This window comes from Petaurus breviceps, unplaced genomic scaffold, assembly GCF_028583685.1.
Source record: "Petaurus breviceps papuanus isolate PSGF00001 unplaced genomic scaffold, PetGlider_PUasm1.0 38, whole genome shotgun sequence".
NCBI lineage: Eukaryota > Metazoa > Chordata > Mammalia > Diprotodontia > Petauridae > Petaurus > Petaurus breviceps.
This window is the reverse complement of record NW_027186304.1, coordinates 67,366,797-67,389,984: the sequence shown is the minus strand read 5'-3', so window position 1 is coordinate 67,389,984 and position 23,188 is coordinate 67,366,797. Positions and strand designations below refer to the sequence as shown.

Below are 23,188 nucleotides of genomic sequence, written 5' to 3'. Positions count from 1 at the left end.
ACTGGTGATAAAAAAAAGAGGCAAAAGGCAATATTTCCTCTTAAAGAGCTTAGCAAGCTAATTGGGAGAGACAACAAGCAAACAAATATGCACACATAAGCTATATACAGGAAAAATAGGAAATAATTAAAAGAAGGGAGGTACTAGAATTAAGCCAGGTTGGGAAAGGCTTCTAATAGAAGACGGAATTTTAGTTGGGACTTGAAGAAACTCAGGGTAGCCAGCAGGCAAAGGTGAGGAGGGAGAGCACTGCAGGCAAAGCAGATGGAGAAAATTCCCTGAGCCAAGAAATGGAGAGTTATGTTTGAGAAACAGTCAGGAGGCCAGTGTTACTGGATCAAAGAACATGTGGTGGGAAATGGGTGTAAGAAGACTGAAAAGGTGTGTAGGGGTGAGGGTTGGCTGGGTTTATGAAGGACTCTGAATGCTAAACAAAGGATTTTGTATGTGATCCTTCAGGCATTAGGGAGCATCAATATTACTCTGAAACCTCTCTTCCTTTGAGGTTTACTTTACTCTATTCATCTATATTGTCCTACCCTAAACCTGCTTGTAATCTACATTGTAATTCTACCTTTTTCCTCAAGGAGTAGAGGACCTGGCTCCTAATCTTCCTCTCTACCATCCTTCCCTAATACTTGGTAACTTCAATACATATGTTAATGTCCCCTTGAGCGTTCTGGTTTCCCATTAAATCGATCCATCTTCACAGATGTAATTTACTTTCCTTTGGGGGCACTCTCATTCCTTCCTCAAGAAATTCAGTTCTTAGGTCAGTCTCTTTCATTCCAACCACTACACTTACACTTGGCAATATCAGTATAAAAACTGATGTCTCACACATCCTGGTCTTGAAAACTCAGATCTCCTATTTTATCAGACTATGCGACACCTATACCATCTACTTTGACTCCACTTCAGTCACCCAGGAGTGTTTCTGAATGATCCGAATGTCACTGCCATATATACTTGTGCCATCTCCAAGATCTCAAAATCTAAAATTCTATTTTATGAGTACACTAATGAATGAAAATCATTTATTAAATGCTTACGATGTGCTAAGCTCACTATATGCTAAGTATTGAGAATATTCATATAGTCAGTACTAAGACTGTCCTTGACATCTCTGGCCTTTTGGGGCTGTTGATCTCTTTCTCCTTCCTTGGTTTCCAAGGCACTGCTGTCTCCTGTCTCCCCTACTACATGTCTGACTACTGCTTCATTCAGGTGCCTCTCAAATCTCTTTCCTGGTCACTCTTCTCTTCCATTTCTGTGTTTTCTCTTGGTGCAATCATCATTCCCTGTGGACTTAATAATCATCTCCATGTATATCTCCTGACCTAATCTCTAATCCCACATGACCAATTGCTTTGTTGAACAGCTTCACTTGAATGTCCCATCAACATTCTAAAATTCAATAAGACCAAAATGGGCTCATTTCCCCCTAAACTTGCCTCTCTCAAACTTCTCTACTTTCACTGAGGTCACTACTATTCTCCTAGTCCAGGGGTGGGGAACCTATAGCCTCGAGGGCACATGTGGTCCTCTAGGTCCTCAAGCTCGGCCTTTTGACTAAATCCAAACTTCACAGAACAAATCCCCTTAATAAAAGAATTTGTTCTGTAAAACTTGGACTCAGTCAAAAGGCTGCACCCAAGGACCTAGAAGGCCATATTTGGCCACAAGGTCACAGATTCCCTAGTCATTCAGGTTCATAACTGGAGTCATCCTTGACTTTTCCCTTTTCCTTATCCCAAATCTAATTAATTCTGAGGTTTTCTCAGTTCTCTCCATGACATTTTCTGTATCTGCCCCATTCTCTTCGCTTATTTAGCCACCATCTAATTAAGGTCTTTATAAGATCTTAAGATCACAGATTTATAGCCGGGAGAGGTCATCTGCTTCCATATTGCCACTTTATAGATGAAAACACTGAGGTCCAAACCTAGGTTGCATGTCACTGAACCGAGATCTGAACCTAGGTTCTTTGACTTCAAATCTAGCACTCCACCATTCACAAAATGTTCTTTTCTCACCCCTCAATCTTCTTGACCTCTATGCAGCTTTGAACACTTCTGACTACTCCTGCTGGACAGGACACACCTGCTGGTGCCTTCCTTTCAGGTTTTTGTTGCTGTATTACCCCTGATTCTACCTTCTACCTCTCCTCAGCCTCTCAAGAGGCAAGGTAGTACAATGAAAAGATGTCAGGATTTAGAGTCAAAGGACCTCATTTTAAATTCTGACTCTCCTGTTTACTAGTTGTGTGACCTTAGGAAAGTCGCTTCACTTGCCCACTTCACTGCCCTATGACTCCATTTCTTCATTTATAAAATGAAGAGGTTGGCCTAGATGACCTCTAAATTTACACTCTTAGGGTAGAATGAGTTGGATTATCACCCATGTCCAACGTTTGTGGCATTTTTTCTCTCTACACTCTTGGTGATCTTGTTGAATTTCATGTTAAATTATAATTCTCTATGCAAATGACCCACAAATCTAGATATCTAGGTGTCATATCTCTGCAGCACTCCAGTCCTGCCTCAACCACTGTCCACTGGACATCACCACCTGGATGCCCCATAAGCATCTCAAACTCAATGTCTAGAATAAAAAGCTTTATCTTTTGCCTCAGACCCACCCCTTTTATCTTCCATTTTTCTGTCAAGTGTACCGTCATTCTTCCTAACTCAGAGTCACAACATCAATCATCACTGTACCCATAGTTGCAACCTCAACTCTTCAGTTTCTGCGATCCTTTATATCAAATTAGTTGCTGATTCTACCTTCATATTATCTTTCCAATCTGTCCCCTCCTTTCCACTCACTCTTCTACCACCCTAGTTTCAGGGCTGAATCACCTCTCCCCTGAACTATTGCTATAGCTTTCTCATTGGTCTTCCAGCCTCTTTTCCCTACACCATTCTGATCCATCCTATACACAGCTTTCAAAATGATATTCTCAAAGCACAAGTCTGACCACAGCACTCCCAGCCTCCCTGCCTCAGGAACTTCTAGTGGCTTCCTATTGCCTCTAGGATAAAATACACACTCCTGCCTTTCATGTTATGGTTTCTAGACTGTCTTTCCAAATTGATTGCACAGTACTTCCCCTAATATTCACTACAATCTAGTGAACTGGTCCATTTGCTTTTCCTTATGCATACCATTCCATATCCTGGGCTTTGTGCATTTGTGTCTCGCATAACATTGCTCATAAGAGACCTTTCCTGATTCCCCTCAGTTGTTGATACCCCCTCAGATTATTTCAGATTTTTTGTCTTCTCTCTCTCCTTTCTGTGTATCTCCTCTCTGTCCCTCTCTTCCTCTTCTCCTCCTCCTCCTTCTTCTTGTTCTCCTCCTCCTCTCTGTTTATATATTTCACACATAATGTCTCCCCCTCTCAATCACCCAGCTGAATGTAAGTACTTTGAGGGCAGAAACTATTTTTATTTTGGTCTCTGTATCCTTAGAACCTAATATAGTACCTGGTACATAGTAGGTGTTCAAGAAATGTTTGTTGAATTGAACCAAAAAAAGGTCAAAAGCACACACTTAATAATGAATTGTCACAAGCATTTTGAACTTCTCTTGTGGAATGTGGGAATGATGATCTATTCTTTCAGCTCTTTCCAGAAATTCGATCTCCTCAAGAAGTTTGCAATGTACTTTTTCAATATGTTAGGTTTTTTTCCCCTTTAGGTATAGCTGATATTGTAAACTGCTTTTCAGCTTCCAAGGCATCATACACCTATTTTTTTTTCTCTTTTGGAGGCAATCGAGGTTAAGTGACTTGCCCATAGTCACACAACTAGTAAGTGTCTGAGGCTGAATTTAAACTCAGGTCCTTCTAACTCCAGGGCTGTTGCACTATCATCTCATCCCAATTCTTGAACCAGTTTATCTCATCCCCTTTCATCTGAACTATTATAGCCTTAAAAAAATCCAATAATCCTCTGCTAAGCACTGAGTATACAAATAAGAAAAAGAGTCCCTGCCCTCAAGAAGCTTACAATCTAATGGGAAAGACAATACACAGAAGCAACCTAGAAGGCAGTTGGGGAAGGAACTAGCAAGTATCTGGAGCTGAAACCATGCAGAGCTACTTAAGGAAAGAAGAGAGTGGGCTCTGTAATAGCCTTCTGAATGGTCTCTCTCCTTTTACTTCATCCATTTACCACATTGTTTTAAAAATATTTTCCTAAGGTCCAGGCAGGCATGGACATTCACTACTCTGCTCAACAACCTTCAGGGATAACTTCAATATACAAACTTTAATCCATCCATTCAGGGTGCTGAACAATCTGGCTATAGCTGCCTTGCCAGGCTTATTTTATATGCCTCCCTAATACACTCTATATTCTAGCCAAACAGAACTATTAGGTATTCCCTGAAGTTGGCATTCTCTCTCACTTCTGGGCATTTGCATGAGCTAATCCCAGCCTGGAACAAACTCCCTTCTTGCTGGTTCTGAGAATCATTTTCTTTTTTTAAGGCTTACTTCAGTTGCTACCTTCTCTATAACTCTTTCCCTTATTTCTATAATAATTAATACTTCTTCCTCAAATTACCTTGTATTTACTTATCTGTATCCCATTAGACTAAATTTCTTGAGGGGAGACACTTATTTTTTGTCTTTGGACTTCCAACACCTAGCACAGTCTAGGTTCAAAATATGGTTCTGCAGAAGTATAGTTTATTTAAAAGACTCAGACACTTGACATGTACTAGTCATTGGGTCAGTCATTTAATCCCAATTGCCTTGCCTTCTTCCCTCCCCCCAAAAGAAACAGAGTAGGTAAAAGTAATATTGTTTATTTATTTATTTTTGTTCATTTTTAGTTTTCAACATTCATTTCCACAAGATTTGAGTTACAAATTTTCTCCCCTACCCACCACCCCAAAATAGCAATCCTACTGAACATCCCTTCCCCCAGCCTGCTCTCTCTTACATCCTCCCTCATTGTCTCTCTGACATTCCAGTAGGGAAAGATGAATTTCTATACCCCAGTGCCTGTATATCTCATTTCCCAGTTACATATAAAAATAATAATAATGATATATTTTTTAACATTTGATTTTAAAACTTTGATTTCCAGATTCTTTCCCTTCTTCCCTTGTCACCCACCCCTACTGGGAAGATAAGCAATTCAATATAGGTTGTACATGTGTAGTTACGCAAAACATTTCCATAGTAGATATATTGTGAACGACTTACTATATTACTCTCCATCCTATCCTGCCCCCCACTTATTCTATTTTCTACTTTGACCCTGGCCCTTTTCAAAAGTGTGTGCTTCCAACTACCCTCCCCCCACAATCTGCCCTCCCTTCTATCATCTCCCCTATTATCTTCTTCCCCCCCTACTTTCCTGTAGGGCAAGATACCCAATTTAGTGTGTATGTTATTCCCTCCTTAAGCCAAATTCAATGAGAGCAAGGTTAACCCATTCCCTTTTGCCTTCCTGTTCTCCCCCTCCATTGTAACAATTTTCCTTTCCTCTTTTATAAGATAATTTACCCTATTTTGTCTCTCCCTATCTCCTCTCATTATATTCATCTTGCCTCTTAATTTTATTTTTTAGATATTGTCCCTTCCTAATCAACTGATCCTGTGCCCCTGTCTATGTATACACACACACACATATAAAAACACACTCGCATATGTATTTATATGCACATATACCCTCCTATATAAACAAATATATGTATTCATATACATATATATGTTCCCTTCAACTATCCTCATACTGAGAAAAGTCTCATGAGTTACAATGATCATTTTTCCATGTAGGAATGTTAACAGTTCAACTTTATAAATTCCTTATGATTTCTTTTTCCTGTTTACCTTCTCATGCTTCTCTTGCTTCTTCTATTTGAATGTCAAATTTTCTATTCAATTCTGGTTTTTTCATTAAGAATACTTGAAAGTCCTCTATTTCACTGAATTTCCATATTTTCCCCTGAAGCATTATATTCAGTTTTGCTGGGTAGGTGACTCTTGGTTTTAATCCCAGCTCCTTTGACCTCCGGAAAATCATATTCCAAGCCCTTCAGTCCCTTAATGTAGAGGCTGCTAGGTCCTGTGTTATCCTGATTGTGGCTCCACAATAGTAAAATTGTTCCTTCCTGGCTGCCTGTAAAATTTTTCTCCTTGATCTGGGAACTCTGGAATTTGGCTATGATATTCCTAGGAATTTTATTTTTGGGATCTTTTTCAAGAGGTGATGGGTGAATTCTTTCAATTTCTGATGGTAGAACTCTGCTTCCAGAATGGAGAAAACTTTGTTCCAAATCGCTGGCGTTTTCACAGCTGCTGGAGCTATTAGTTGGGTGCCCTTTCTGCCACCCCCACAAGCTCTGGCTCACTGGCCACACACCCCAGAACCTCCACCCAAGACAGCAATCCAGATCCAAGCAGGTCAATGCAAGAGCGATTACCCCCTGAATGGCTGCTTGGTCCCCTTATGATTTGCAGGCCAGGAGCTCTGGAGGCAGCTGCACTGAGCAGCGGCAGCAGCCACCATGACTCCACCACCTCTCATCCCAGGGGTGGGGCCAGACCATGCTCTTCCTTTCCAACAAAGTTCCTGACTGACCTTTTACTTGCTCTTTGGCATTTATGGGTTGAGGAGTCTAGTGGTATTGTTTATTAAGAATGTATACTCATATGAGAAAATCTAGGCAGTTAGGTGGTAGGATGCTGAATCTGGAATAATGAAGATCTAAGTTCAAATCCAGCCTTATGCACCTCCTAGCTGTTTGATACTGGCTAAGTTACTTAACCTGTCTGTCTCAGTTTCCCCATATAAAACGTGGATAATAATTTCTACCTCCCAATGTTGTTGTGAGGGTAATGTGATATAATAATCATAAAGCATCTGCAAACATTAAAGAATTGTATAAATATTGGCTATTAATTATTAAATCCAGGCACCAAAGGGAGGAATATTGATGTGGGAAGAAACACGTAATTTTGTAATCACAGTATTTTACAGACTGTGGGGACAGAAAGAGGTGATAGATTAGAAGATTGGGAAACAGATCACAAGCCTAGAACAGACATCAGACAGTAGAAATGAAAGATTTCAGTTGTTTAGATGTGAACTGGAACTCTTTCTTTTGCTAAAAGGACAGCAGTCAATAGATTCTTGCTTGCTTTTAATGATAATTTCATCCTTCAAAATGCAGAAAAACTAACTAGGGGAAATTCTACTATATATCTGTTTATCACTAACAGTGAGAAACTGCTTACTAGGTGAGGGGGACAACTCAGAGTAGTTGTTTAATGGTTCAATGTCAACTTTGCAGGTTTCCATTAGAATGTCTCAGGTATCTGTGCTTGACTTTGTGCTCTCTAGATTTTTTCAATTAATTAAACAAATTTTTATTAAAGCATTAAGTTTTGTGGTACAGATTTTTAAAATACATTTTAACTCATTAAAGTTCAACATGAAGAGAGAAATTATGATACCAAATCTTCCCCTCTTCTGATTATACTAGATTCCAAGTTAATTCTAGATTAATACCTAGATTATAAATAAATTCTAGATTGGCATCAATTCAACAGCATTCACTTTTCTGTCAGTGTATTATGTTTTCAGATTTATATAAATTTTTATATTTTTCAACTAGTTAGAAAGTGATCTGCAGTATACTTTAAAAAATCAGAACTTGAGTCGGCAAATATCATCATTAAATCTCTTGGGATGTTGTTCAAGAATAAAATCCCTTTGAATTACTGGTTCTCAAAAATATGAAGCAACAAAAAGTATCAGATGCCACATTACTTGTAGATTTCAGAATCAAATTGACCATGTTGGTAGAATGCTTCTTTAACAAAGCCTTCAGTCAACATGCCTAAAATAAAAGTTAAAACAGTGTTCCAACCACTTGATTACCAATTGAGCAGATTTTTAAGTTTAGGAACATTAAAAAAGAAAGGTTCATTTATAAATACACTACTTTCCTGATCAGATCATTGTGAGAGGTCTGACTTAGAGTAGTTTCAAAACTAATATAAGAAAGTTCTGGTTCTGGAGGGATGTAACTAGTTCAATAATTTCCATCTGATTTTATTTAATTAATTAAATAACCCAAAGGATTGAATGGAGGCGTACTGGACAGAACCTAGCTTCACAAATTCATTCGCACCAGTGAAAGCATTTGCAGTTTATACCATCTTTCATGTAGAATAGGTCTTTAGCTGCTGGGTCAAGCTCACTCATCAGCATTTCTAGGATCTGATATGGCTGATTAATATATTTGGGAAATCCAGAGTATATAAGAATCAGCAATCAAAATTCATACACTTCATTCAATTGTTGTTCAGTCATTTCAGTCGTGTCCAACTCTGTTACCCCATTTAGGGTTTTCTCAGCAAAGATACTGGAGTGATTTGCTATTTACTTATTTGGCTCATTTCTTTTTTTTTTTTGCTTTTTCATAGGGGAATTGGGGTTAAGTGACTTGCTCAGGGTCACACGGCTAGTAAATGTTAAGTGTCTGAGGCCGGATTTGAGCTCAGGTCCTCCTGACTCCAAGGCTGGTGCTCTATTCAGCTGCCCTCTAGCTCATTTTACAGATGAGAAAACTGAGGCAAATAGGGATAAGTGACTTGTCCAGGGTTACACAGCTAGTAAGTCTGAGGTTGGATTTGAACTCAGGTCTTCCTGACTCCAGGCCTGGAGCTCTATCCATTGTGCCATCTAGCTTCCCCATACAATATGCAGCTTCATTTAGGAAAATTTCATTAAGGAATTCTATTTCTCCCTGGAAATTCCTGTGTGGGTACTCTTGGTGGGAAGCTTTCATAAAATTATTATGAGAAAAAAAGAAACTTTGAAATGAGTCAAACCCACTGCATTTTGTAGCAAGATCCCAAATTCTGTGATTCTATTATTTCTTAATACCAGGTTTTGCTGAAAGAGACTATGTGTTCTGAATACTATTTGAACCAATTCTTGACTAGCAAAAATCTCTGAGAACTTGCTTACCTCTTGATCTTGACATTTTTTTAAAATGACAAAATGTTACATTTTAAGACACAGTATTTTGAAAAAACAACCCAAATATTTATTTTACTTATATGATAAACAATACAAATTACGTAAGAATGCCAATATTAATGCAACTTCATAATTTTTTCAGTTAAAACATGGAAACTAACATGCATTCCTCTTGTCCATTAATGAATGCTCTTTGTAAATTTCTAATTGCAGGTTATCTCTATCTTTACTGCTTGCGTGGAAGATTAAGCAATGAAGGCAATTTAAAAAGAGAATGACAAACAAATCATGACAAGTGGCAAGCTCTTCATAGGATCAGCCAAAGGGACCTGTTGACAAAGCCAACATTCACTTCAAGCTGGCTGTTCTTCTAGGTTATGAGTCATATATGATTCCTGCTGCAGTGTCATTTGATTTTCTACAACACTTTGTTTATTTTTAAGTTATTGTTTGTACTTTAGCAGGGTTTATGAGCATTAAACTCTATTAACCTCACATTGATTTGAGATGTCTGGAGAATCCTTTGTAAATCTTAAAGTACTAATAAAACATCGGTGATTTCATGTGATATAACATTTGATAGAGGAAATTAAAAGGATTATCAGTATGGCAGCTGGGACAACTTCTCCCTGTCACATGGGATTCCCAGAAAAGTCATCTCAAGTTTAAAGGATTCTCTGGGCTCACATTCACATAAAATTGATTTGCTCCCACAACTGTGCTTCTTCTTACCAGTTAGCTAGAGAATATAGTTCAAATTAAAAGCATTTAATGAAATAGCAGTTTTTGTTTTAGTGTAACAATAGAATAACCCATAAACCCGGAGCACACTCCCCCACCCATATACATAATATTAGTAGGAAGAATGGACACACCTAAAGAACAATTATGGAGGGCAAACTTGTAAGGAACATTTGAGGAACAAGGTAGACACATGGAGGAGCAAACAATGTTTCTAACACCGTAAGAATGCTGATGTATTTTGAGGATGACATTGTGCTTCTCCCAGTTCCTGCTGGGCTTGGATGGTACACCGTCTCTTCTTGATAATGCTTCACTGGCCTAATGGTTATTGATGGCTAGAGCTCTGACAGTCTTATGATCACTGCCAGGTGAGATTCCACTGGGTATATGTTTGTGAAATTTCTTTCCCTTCTGGCTTTGATTGGAGCCTTTGGTTGAGATGCTATTTCCCATAAGAGGAAGAATGGGCTCTATCACATTCTTTAGCTTATGGGTCAGAGGCATAAGGTCCAGTTTGTCATAAAACAAGCACTTATTAAGCAAATTCTTTGTACCAGATACTGAACTAACTACTGGGGTGAAGAACAAAAACATGGTGACCTCCATCAGAGTTCACATTCTAAGGGGGGATAGAAATAACTATGTACACAGAAAAAATAGACAATATAAAAAATATACAATATACAACAAATATAAATAACCTCAGAGGGACAGCACAAATATGTGGGAAGTCCTCAGGACAGGTGGTTGGAGGGAACTAAGAAAGTCTTCTTACTAAATGTGGGGTATGAGCTGAATCTTGCATGGGCAGTCAAGAGAGCGAACATTCCACTTTTGACGGACAGCTAGTGAAAAATCATGGAGCTGGGAGATGAAGTGTCCTGAGTGAGGAACAGTAAGTAGGTTAGTATACTTGGATTATGATCGAGTGTACATCAAAAGAAGTAATGTAAGAAAATTAGAAAGGAAGTAAGGGTCCAGGCTGGGAAGGGCTTTAAATACCATACAAAAGGAGGTAGAGCCAAGATGGTGGGGTGAGAGGAAGCATTTATGCCTAGCTTACCCAACACACCTCCACAACAACCTAGAAAATATATCAGATCAAATTTTTATCAGGAAAGTCAAGAAAAAGTCAGTGAGTCATTTTTTCAGACCAGGGCACCTTGGAAAAAAAAAGACACTGGATGGAGAGTAGGGGTAGGGGGTCGGGAAGGAGAAGCATTACAGTATCCAGGGACTGAGAGTGAAGTAAGACAGAGCAGCAGAGCACTAGGGCAGAAAGAGATCTCAGAGGACTCTTGAACTATCCTTGGGAGTAGAAACAGGTTCCATCTGGTAGCTCTGTTGCCCATTGCTCAGTCTGGGATCACAGATATAAGGCAGAGAGAACCAGTCCTGAGTAAGTGTGGTAAGTACCCTTAGCTGAGTACTGAGAACAAGTTTTGGAAATGCAGCTATGTGGCTGAGTTGAGGAGCACAGCAACAACTCAGTTCTAACCTTTAACCTAGGAAATAAGAATAGCCAAGAACAATAGAATGGGACAACAGAATATTCAGGGCAGGGGACCAAGAGCAATGGAGAGCCAGCAGTTCAGTTGCTCTGAACTTACAGCATCTCCCAGCATGTTAACAGTGAACCCAGCAACAGTCTACTACCACACACAAGCCAACAGACCCGGACCTGAGTCAAGAACTTATTAAGGAAAAGGTCAGTGAATAGGCTCAACACTAACAAGGTTCAAAGGCAAAAAGCAGGCTCGAAGAATGACCAAACGAAAAAGAACTCAACCATAAAAAGCTACTAGGTAACAGGGAAGCTCAAGACAGAAACAAAGAAGACTTGAAAATGCCTACAAGTAAAGAAAAATACAGACTGGACATATGCTCAACAAGAATTCCAAAATGTGTTAAAGAATTTTTTAAAAAGACCTAAAAAAGATTTTGAAAACAAAATAAGAGTGGCTGGATAAAAAAAATGGGAAAAGGAATGAGGGCTATGTAAGAAAGAGAATTAACAGTTTGGTAAAAGAAGTTCAAAATATTATTAAAAATAACTTCTTAAATATTAGAATTGGGTCAAATTGAAGTTAATGACCCTATGAGACACGAAGAAATAATGAAACAAAGTCAAAAGACTGGAAAAAATAAATTATCAAGTATTTCAATTTAAGAACCATTAGATTAGTATCACAGAACCAGTCAGAATTACACAAGATTTAGCAGCCAACACTCTGAAAGAATAAGGGGCTTAGAACATGATGTTCCAGAAGGCAAAGTGAGGATTACAACAAGAATAACCTACCCAGCAAAAGTGAGTGTAATCCTATAGCGCAAAAAAAGATATTTAATGAAATAGAGGACTTTCAAGCATTTCTGATGAAAATACCAGAGCTGAAAAGAAACTTCGACTTCCAAACACAGGAATCAAGAAAAGCATAAAAAGTAAACATGAATGAGAAACCATAATGGATTAAAGAAAATTAAACTGATCATATTCTTATATGGGGAGCTGATATATGTAACCCCTCAGAACTTTATCATCATCAGGGGTTTTACAGGAAGTTTAATTTGACAGAGGGCCTAGATGTGATTCTATTGTGTTTGGATGATCTCAAAAGATGAATGGTGGGGAAGAAAAATTCATTGGGAGAAGAGGGAAGAGAGAGGAAGAAAGGGAAAAATTATCTCCCATAAATGAGTCCTACAAGGAAGAGTTTATACAATGGAGGAGGCAATGATGGTGGGGAACAAGCAACATTTGAACCTCACTCTTATCTGAACTAGTTCAAAGAGGGGGAGAAAGAATACATATATATGCACAGTTGGGTACAGAAATTCATATTACTCAAGAGGGAAGTAGAAGAGAAAGGGAAAGAAAAGGGGAGGAAAAAAAGGGAAGGTAGATTAAAGGAGGCAATGATCAATGTCAGAAACAACAGATTTCTTAAAATGGGGGCAGTAGAAAAAAAATATAACAGAATAGGATGGAAGGAAACAGTGATCACAACTGTGAATGGGACAAAAATAGAAGTGGCTAACAGAATGAATTAGAAACTGAAATCCTATAATGTACTGTTTATAAGAAACACTTGAGGGGTGGCCAGGTAGTACAGCGAGTAAGAGCGCTGGCCCCAGAGTCAGGATGACCTAGGATCGAATCCGGGCTCAGACACTTAGTACCCACCCAGAAACACCTGGCCATGTAACTTTGAGCAAGTTACTTAACCCCAATTGCTTAGGGGCGGCCAGGTGGTGCATTAAAAGCACTGGCCCCAGAGTCGGGATGCCCTGGGATCGAATCTGGGCTCTGACACTTAGCACCACACCCAGAAATAACTGGCCGTGTAACCCTGAGCAAGTTACTTAACCCCAATTGCTTTAAAAAAAAATAAACACTTGAAACAGAAATATACCATATTTCACTGCATAATCATCATACCCTAGTTTTTTTTTTTCAATCTAAAAATTGGTTTGTAACCTTTCATCATATAATCATTGCATGGTATAATTCTGTTTGTCATACTGCTTAAAAGGTAAAACAGCAGCAATGTGTTTACCAGTGATTTATGGATACACATTTATTATCTCTTGCACATTGTGAGCCAGGGGCCTAGAATTCTCAGCACAATTGTATTGTCAGTATATTTCTGGAAGCCAACTTGCATGGTTTATTTAGAGTGCTGCAGTACTAATAGTATTGTCAATCAACTCAATGAAGAGCCATAGGCACAAGGAGAGTGGGTGGGCAGGTGAAGCTGCCATGATTAAGTCACATGACATGGTAAGACTTTCATTTTCCCAATTTTAATGTATATTCGGTAATATTCTGTGCATCCTAATCTTGTACCAAAGACAGTTTGGTAATAAATGATTTTTAAGTAATACCAGCACATTAAAAAAAAAAAAAGCTTCATATAATGGTTACACATCCCTTTTTTTGCAGAAAATTTGGCAAAAAATCTGTGCTTATATGGTGAAATATGGTACACATTGAATTAAAACACTTTTCTGTTGTTCTGTCATTTCAGTTGTGTCTGACTCTTCCTGACCCTATTTAGGATTTTCTTGGCAAAGATACTGGAGAGGTTTGCTATTTCATTCTCCAGCTCATTTTACAAATGAGGAACTAAAGCAAACAGCTAAGTGACTTGTCCAGGGTCACACAGCTAGTAAGTGTCTGATGCCAGATTTGAATTGAGGTCCTCCTGACTCCAAGGCTGGCATTCTATCCATTGTGTCACCCAGTTGCCCAGATTTATGTGGCTAAAAATTGTCTAACCTGGACAGCTGACCTCAAAGATGTTCCAACAAAGGGCAGTGCCTGTTTTAGATCAACCCCCAAACACTTGTGTTTTTAGCTAGCCCATCCTGGTCTTGGGTTCGCCCAAAAAACTTCTGTTTTTGCTTTGCCCACATTCTATTAAGTGTTTATATTTACCTTCTGATACACACCTTAACCAACCTTGGAACCTCTGGAAAATGCCTTTTTCTGGAAAATGTCTAAATTCCTATGGGAGCCAACCAGATGCTTGTCCTTAACGCTCTTGTTTGAATTCCATAGAATGTGAAACTTGCAGAGACTCCAGAGGGAGCCACCTTTTTTTTCTGACTCTTTCCTGTGCTCAACCAACTTAATAAAATTCTTTCTAAAAAGCTTTTTAGGTTTGGGGTTTGTTCTCAACAATTCTGGTGTCAGAAGTGGGACCTCCAATAGCCTACCCTGAACGGAAGTATAACCAATATAGGATCAAATTGGACATTGTAACATAAGAAATGTGGAAATGTTTAATATAAATGTACATGCATGGCTTATATAAGATTGCATGCCATCCTGGAGAGGAGAGGGGGAAAAATCTGGAACTCAAAATCTTACAAAAGTGAATGTTGAAAATTGAAATTAAATTTTAAAAATGGAAAAAAAAATGGGCATTTTAAGAACCTGGTGAGTACCCAGACTGGGTACTTGTGTGGGTTGAGAACTAAACCCTTGTCAGCAAATTAGTAGTTTGTTTTTGTGGATGACTAATGTTGAAATGGATTTTGTATGTCATATTTGTATAAGGCTTTGTTTTTCTTGCCTTTTCAGTGGAAAATGGGAAAGGGGAAATTTGGAACTGAAAATAAAATAAAATTTTAAAAAATGACAGAGGATTTTATATTTGATTCTGGAGTTATCAGAGAACCATTTGAATTTATTAAGGGGGGTGACAGAGACCTACATTTTAAGAATAATACTTTGGCAGTTGAGTGGAAGATGGATGGGAGTAGGGAAGAGATAAGTTACTGGGACTTATTAGAAGACTATTGCAGTAGTCTAGGTGAGAGATGATGAGGGTCTATATTCATAATAAACAGAGATCAGGCTTCTGAGCAATCAAAAAGCCTTTAGCCTTTAAAAAATTTCTCAGTCTACAGTCATATTTTTAAACACACATGTACATATATGTATATATACGTAAGTTTGTATATGTATATATCCACCCATTCTCTTTCCTAGTTTCTAACTGAAGTCAGCAAGTTAGTTATGATATATAATATATGTATATATTTTGCTTTTTGGAGGGCAATTGGGGTTAAGTGACTTGCCCAAGGTCACATGGCTAGGGGTGTGTGTGTGTGTGTGTTAAGTGTCTGAGGCTGGATTTGAACTCAGGTCCTCCTGACTCTAGGGCCGATGTTCTATTCACTGCGCCACCTAGCCACCCCCATGATATATATTTTTGACTTGGTTTGGAGGATCATGCATTTAGAGCTTCAAGGGAACCTTAGCATCTATCAGTTCCAACTTCCTCACTTTACAGATGAGGAAACTGAAATCTAGAGGAGTGAAGTGACTTCAGTTACTAAGTGATAGAGCCAGAGTTAAAATTCAGGACCTCTAAATTTCTACATACCACAATGCCTTTCAATAATTCAGTTTCTTTATTTCACCTTTGCAACAATGTTAGTATGTTAGCTAAAATTATCTTTATGGTGGCCTTTTCTATGTTTGCTCATTGTGAGCACCAACTGCAAAGGCAAGATGACAAAAGGTCCCATGAAATGTTGTTTCATTTAGATGTTCAATGAAATTAATTTGTGTAATGGTAATGGGTATTTGAAGATCTTCCTTGCTTTGATGATATTCCCTGCCCCCTAACAGGCTGAATGTAATCACATGGAACCTATGGTGGGAGGAGTTTGCTTAAGGGTACAGCAGAGCCCACAGGAAGCTGGGAGTCAGAACAGCTAGACAGTGGGTGAGACAGGAAGCACCCTAGGAGACAGCTAAGCTTGTGAGTGTTTTGTGGGAGGGCTAAAGGATGGTATGGCTCTCTGTGGTTATAGTGTATTAACTTCTTTGCTACTATGACTTTCTGGTGTTGGGATTTGGTTTTGTGGTGTCTGAATACATGTTTTGCTTCTGTCTTTTATATGGATAGTCTGTTATATTGTGTGATCAAGAACTATGCCAGTATATTTACAGTCACTGCCAGTGCTGTGAATATTGCATTGGTGCTATTACTTGTTCAACTCTTACTTTTCTCTCCGAAGTGAATTTGTGAGTTCCCCTCCATTCAATTGCAATTTTTAAAAATTTCATCTTATTAAAGCAAGCATATCAGTATTGATGAATGAATAAATTAAAAGAGTACTTATTAATTATTTAAAGCAAATATTAAATATTTACAAATATCTGCCAAGCATTGTGCTGATTCCTGGGGAAATAGATAAAAAAGCAATACAGTCCCTTCCCTCAAGGAACATATATTCTAAGGGGGAAAACAATATAATGAAGTGGTAGCCAATGAAGAGTACTGGCCTGGAAGGACACTGGATTGGTTTCTGGCACAATAAGGTAGTCAGCTGGTTATGACTTTCCAGAATCAGTGGTAGTGTTTTTGATTACAGTTTACTTTTGATTACAGTTCTCAGAGCAAAGGAAAGCAAGAAAGCTATATATAGATACAAGATGGTAGGCTGGAACATGGCTGGAGTAAAACAGTCTGGTTGGTTCTGGGTCTGCCTGACATAGTGAAGTCTCACCAATCAGGACACGCTCACTGCCTCCAATTGTGTACAACTTCATAAAGCTACTGTAAAGCTTGTCACCTCAATAAAGATTTCACATTTGGAATATCAACAGCTAAATTAATGTTTCTATACTGCTGATCATTATAGATTATTTTATTTTTAGGATACTTTCCACCCTTTTCTTCCACTCTGTTAGCAGCACTACAGAAATATAGATTATACAGAAAATAGACTGGGACTACAATGGACAAAAGGACATTTTTTTTGTTTTTTGTTGTTGATTTTATCAGCTACCATGGCTAAATAATTCTGGTAATCAGTCTATGTGATTTTTGCTAGGACTTTAGAATTTGGACAACAGATTGAGTCTGGGGCTGGGATCACATTCAAATTCTTTCCAGCTTGATAGAACCTAACAAAGTCTGTGTTTTGCCCACCCTGGATCTATCCTAATGAGGCATCAAAGCAGGGTTTTTACTGAAGACAATCACATATTTTTAAAAGCTAAGTAAAGACATATACTGGCATACACACATATAATGACTTGCTCTGACACCACTCAAATAAAAATCCAGATCAAAGAAATTCTGAGTAAGAGAAACCAGTGAATTTATCAAGTACAAACTTGTTTATTGATTAGCATAAACTGAAAAACACTGTTTACACAATCATGCAAAACTACTTTTTGAGGTCAAAATTTAAAATAAATTTTATTAACTTAATAAGTAAAAGGTCATTCAATAAAGTAAAATTATGAAGTATTTGTTAAACTAATGTTATCTCTTCTGAGGGTTTAATTTTGTCTTTTTACATGGGTTCAAGTACTTTGTAAGACAGTTACATACAAATATGATAGCCAATTTTATACATGCAACTATGGCCACTCTCATCAAATGTAGAAGGAAACCCACAAAAATGAAATTTCAAAGAATACAATAGGGATTGGGCTAAATTTCTTCACAACTTTAATTTGCTTATCACCACATAGCTGTTTCAAATTACTGGCAAGTGGCAAGTTATCTCCTCTATTCTGAGTATAACTTGGGTTTGGGGGGAGGGCAATTCTCTCAAAGGTTAGTAGTCTCATTATTAAAACTGCCAGCAGAGCCAGGCTCAGTCTATGTCCAAGGGGAGAAAATAGCGAACTATTTTCATTATAACTTTGTAAAGTTCACTTGCCCCAGGGCTTTAAATTTAATAAAATGGCAGTGACAAAGTACAGATAGGCATTCCTCGGTGCCCTTGTCATAGAACGTGTGGGGGAAAAGCTACGTAAGCAAAAATGGTGACTTGGAAAGAAACAAAAAAGAATTATCCCAAGCCTTCAAATGTTGTCATTCATATCACTTACCCCTCCTGTATCATGGTTCTAATAACTATTTTAAATATCTACATAGGCAGTTTTTCAGGCTAGAAATGCCTAAAAAGCACCGCTATAATGGTACATTTCAAAGAGGCTACAGGAGTTACCTCTTTCTCTGGCAGTTCTGCTGGGGGGTGGAGAGAGGCAGGAGGTAGTGTGTCCTAAGTTTGAACATGACTATAGATGACTCTAGGAAATAGCACAGAGTTCTACTAGTTGACAGCATTTGCCTATATATTACCTCTAGTACCATTGACATGTAAATTTTTGTTTGGTGTTTGAGATAGTAGTAAAATTAGGATGGTGGAAAACTTGAATATGCTTGAAGGTCAAACTAAATTATTTGATATCAACAAAATATCCAATGATGAAGATGCATATGTAAAAAACTTAATGTGCTGAAAAATGACTTTTTGCATAATCAATCTGCTTCTAAGTGAGAATATAATTATATTTTCAATATAAATTATAGTAAAAGAAAAATTTCAGTTAAGCTGATCAAGAAATTTTTGAACAGCTGTTTGTCAACATAGCATCAAAATAGTTTAGTGTAAATCTTACCAAATATAAGGTATATATTCAAAAAGGTGATTTTATTTTGCAAGGGTTATACATATTTTAAAAAATGTCATGTCACTGTGGCAGTTACTTATTTTTAACTGAGGAATATGGAATTTATAAACATAAGGAGGTTCGGTTATAAAAAAGTCTAAAAATCTGAATGAACAATTACTGTATTGGACCAAATATTGGCTACTCCTGGATACAAGCTGTATCCCTCCTTTTTTTCCTTTCACAGAGCTCTATAGCTGAATACTGGGGTGGGGGTGGGGGAATTACTGGCTACATTCAGATTTTATACAAGCCATATTTGGAGGTAAAGTGTGGCCTATATTTGGACCAACACAGAATAGAAAGTCTATTCATAAGATGGATTTAGGTACACTGGAGCTGGAAGACAGAACAATAAAATCAAGATTGATCTGGGAAAAAAAGAGTTGTGGTGATTCCTACTTTTTTTTTCTGAAGTATTTTTTTTCTTTTTAAAAAATATGGCACATTATTTATCCCACATGCTATTGCAGAGATAAGAAGGGCAAGATTACTTTAGTTGTTGAAGAATCACAGTGTTAAGTATATCTGCTTCTTGAAGTGTCAGGTTTTCATCAGTTAGCTCTTTGTTTGGAAATGATGTAACAAGAACAAAGCCAAGAGTTGCAAATTCAGGGCGGGACTGTACAATAAATTCTCGGACATCCACAATCCTGAAGAAAGGACATCATAATAAGTTATGGTTGAAAAGATGTGTTTATTCTAAAGAGGCTGAGGATACCTGAAAACAGAATAACAAGTATTCCCCACTAATCTTGTTTACATGACTCATTTTCACTGTGCAGATTTTGTTTTCTTTAAAAAAAAAAGGAATGTTCAAACTAGTCTCTTTTAGGTCAATCACGAATTCCCAATTAGTGAAGTTCTAAATTAATAAGGGTTACATTATTAAGAAATGGTTTTCAGAAAAATTCAGATATTTATAATTCCTATATATTCACTCATCAATAATGCCTCTATATATTCCAGTTCTCATGTTTTAGAATCAGTGGGAAACTATGCTTTTTGCCTTGATTTATTTTTGTATGAGTATTATGATGCAGAAAAATACTCGTCATGTGAAATCATTTGCTTTTTACACACTTAAGGGCACTTTTAGTTTTCATTTTTTCACTGAATATTTATTTCAAAGGTATTATCCAAACCATTTATGTTTCTATACTATTAATTTACTATTTTGTACAATTTTAAACCAGATAGCATAACATATGCTTCTATTGTAACTGATAGTTTGACAGTACAGTTCACTTACCTATGTGTATGGTTGAATCTTTGTATCAAGCGGCTTCCATCTGCTAACCTGATTTGAATTTTTGTTGTTGGCACTGAATCATCAACAAGAACAACTGCATTTACTATTGACTTTTCCTCCTCTTCTGGGGAAGAAGGTGTACTGACTATTTCAGGTGTAAGACTAGGAGAAGGCAGAAAATAAAAATAATTCCAAATGAGAATTTGCAAAAAAAACCCCAGTGTTTTAGCAAAAAGGTAATTAAATAAAACACTAACATAGTAGCAATAGAGATGATTTAACTTTTCCCCAACTAATATAGTAACGGATGATTTTCAATGTTTCCCCCTAGTGGAAATTGTCAGGAACATGGCAACTTCTGAGTCTGCTATGTTTTTCACCATCTTCTTAGGATTTCAAACATGAATTTCATGTTAATTATGAAATTTGGAGCATCCATCCACTTGCACTATTGTAAAAACCTTTTATCTTTCTAACCTGTTAATCAGAATATTATCTGAGCAGAGAGAGAAACAGTTAACTATCTGATAAAGTTTGGGAGCAATAAGCACCTTTCCCTTAATTCCATTATTTGTATAAATGTTCTAATAACATTTAAAACGGATTTCTATTAACCCATTCTAATGCCTCATTCTGTACGTATCAGGTGAGCTTGAATACTCAAGCTAATAAGCACAATTCCTAGTACATTTTTCTAATGGGGAAAATCTTAGTGATGGTCTCCTAGCCGACTGTCCAGAGGAGCTGTGAAGCCAGGTTCTGGAAAGGTACATCATGAGAGGCCTGGACACAAAAGCATGATATATATATTTTTTTGCCATGGCAACCCATAGGACAAAAATATGTAGTCTAGATGGTCCTGTTTACATAGAGTTAATGGAAGAATAGCAGAAAAGGAGACAGAAGGTGCTAGGAATTTAAAAATTCTTAAGACCCTTTTCAATTATTAAATTATTGATTTCTTAATGTGATCTTTGGCCAGTGAAATTGGTTGACACACTGGAGCAGGAAAGAAAGCACATTTATGCTGATTATTCTTCATATAAAAACTTGAAGATTAATAGGTTTTAGCTACTTAGGACAGCTCAGAACTTCTCAGAAAGGTGAATAAATGAATTGATTGGCATTTAATTACTACACTGAACCCAATTCTGACTAATAATCTTAGATACATGGAGCTGGAAAATTGGGGAGCAGAAAATAAGTTTTGTCTTCATAACTGTGTCTGCTTACTTTCAACTATATACAGATGAAGACTCAGTATGAATGTATAGTTCTGCATATGTATAGCATAGCAGGAACACTGCTTGAGCATAGAAAAACAGCAATATTGTTTCACATGATTTGTCAAATAAAAACTTTAAAAAGATAACTGAATTTTTTTTTATGAAGGACCTTCATTCCTAGAAGATCCATTAATTGCAGTATAACTATGGCATAATATAGAGAACTTAGCTATTATTTTTAATTGTATACTCTTGATTTTAGAGAGTCAATACCTTAAGCATGAAGAAATTTGTTGCTGTGTTCAACTTGTCCATTAGTTTTAGAATTAATTTTATTAGGCTCGTATAAGTAGGATTATGGGGCATATATAGTTAAAAATGAATAAAGGCCTGGAAAACTGCAAGGGAATAAATACTTGTAGAACTCAATTCAACTAGCCTTCATCTTGATCAAAGACTGGCCTTCCTATCTGTAGAGTCAATGGTGCTTTGGTGCTGTCTACCTGTCTAATGGAATGGCTTTCAAAATTCAAGAACAATTTCTCACCATTGAAATTTCTTTTTTCCTCTTTATATTCCTTTTCCTCCCAACCCGATGATAAATTGTTACAAAAAGTATTTTCTTCTTTCATGTTTTACCTTCCAAGTTTTTGCCCTTCTCCACTAAAAGCCTTGAATCGCAATCTAGGTTTTATATATTCTTGCTCCTGGTGATCTTCCATATCCAAATTCACCTGTCCACCATGGACCAGTCGCTGAAGCTCCAGAGGAATTTCACTTTGCAGGGGGGAAAATTTAATTGATTGTTATTATAACCAAATTGGGGTTAAGAGGGCAAAAATGTATTAGTACAATAGCCTTAAGTAGAAATTTTCTGTAAGGCTGAAAACATTTATTGCCTAAAGTTAAATTAATTCATTATTTCATTCTAGGGGCTAACTTTGAATTTATTTTTTTGGATAGCAGAACCTTGAACAAGTCACACCTGAATTTTTATTGATGAGAGAAAATTATGATGAAATTCTGATTTTTTAAAAATTATCTTGTCATATAAAAATAACTCATATTTCACATGTGCACTCAGTTAAATTTACACAACACTATGCAGACTTATGTTTTCCCTTTCTCTCACCATTTTTCTCCCCAGTACCAATTTCTGCTGCAGTGCGAAAGGCACTGCTTTTGCTATTCACTTAGCAGCAGATTAGCTGAATACTGGCATTGACCTGCCTCCAACTCCTGGCTCTGTCTCAGGACACTACTGCTCCTGGTGAGCCTTTGTATCCAAAAGGCTGAAAAACACCCCTCAGTCTTGATCCCTGGAAGCATCTGAGTGGTTTGTTGATTATTATTACTTGATAATGACAGGATGGGTTAGGACTTAGAAAAGTAAGGACCTTTTGTAGCTTGTTCATAAGCCTTTTTACTTGGAGAAGGATTAAACAAATTTAAAGGTGAATTTAAACATGAATATGGTACTCTATTCACCTCAGCTCAAAAGCTTTGGATAATGTATTATTTCCTTCTAAGATTCATAAGTGAAACTTACCTTATGTTTCACTGATAGTATTAACAAGGATATTATTTGTATATTCATATTTATAAAATATTAAACAAAATTAATAAGGTTTTAAAGATTGGAACAGCATAATTTGCAGATACATTCAGTGATGATTATAGCACAAATGTAGATCACAAAGTTCCTGATAATTTATCGAAAAGGAATATTTCTACAGTTAGAGATCTACTGATAAATTTTAAAAAACGCAATAGAAGACCTCAATACAAATAAAATAAATATGACTGATTAAATTTTAAACTTGACTAAGCACTCAGTCTCAAAAATCATTTTAAAATACTCTTTTCACTAATATATCTTCTAAGTGGAAACTGCTATAAAAAAATAACCAAATGATTTTGGAACCAATTGACATAGTAAAAAATTAACTCATACTTTTTCAGACTTTCC

The 23,188-nt window shown here is 37.0% G+C and overlaps 1 protein-coding gene across 3 annotated transcripts in view; it reads right to left on the bottom strand.

Moving 5' to 3' along the window:
• Nucleotides 1-17,375: 17,375 nt before the first annotated feature.
• The window catches only part of UBXN2B (UBX domain protein 2B), a 50,644-nt gene continuing 44,831 nt past the window's right edge, over nucleotides 17,376-23,188 (bottom strand). Inside the window, exons 6-8 of one of the 3 annotated variants that reach the window (XM_069099986.1) lie at nucleotides 21,859-21,996; nucleotides 19,994-20,155; nucleotides 17,376-19,394 (exon numbers count right to left, since the gene is read on the bottom strand). In XM_069099986.1, the coding sequence (XP_068956087.1) occupies nucleotides 19,232-19,394; nucleotides 19,994-20,155; nucleotides 21,859-21,996 (463 nt within the window). In that variant the 3' untranslated portion in view covers nucleotides 17,376-19,231. Of the gene's footprint in view, nucleotides 19,463-19,993; nucleotides 20,156-21,858; nucleotides 21,997-23,188 lie in introns of those variants that run through there. The other 2 variants (XM_069099987.1, XM_069099988.1) reach the window with 2 other exon arrangements.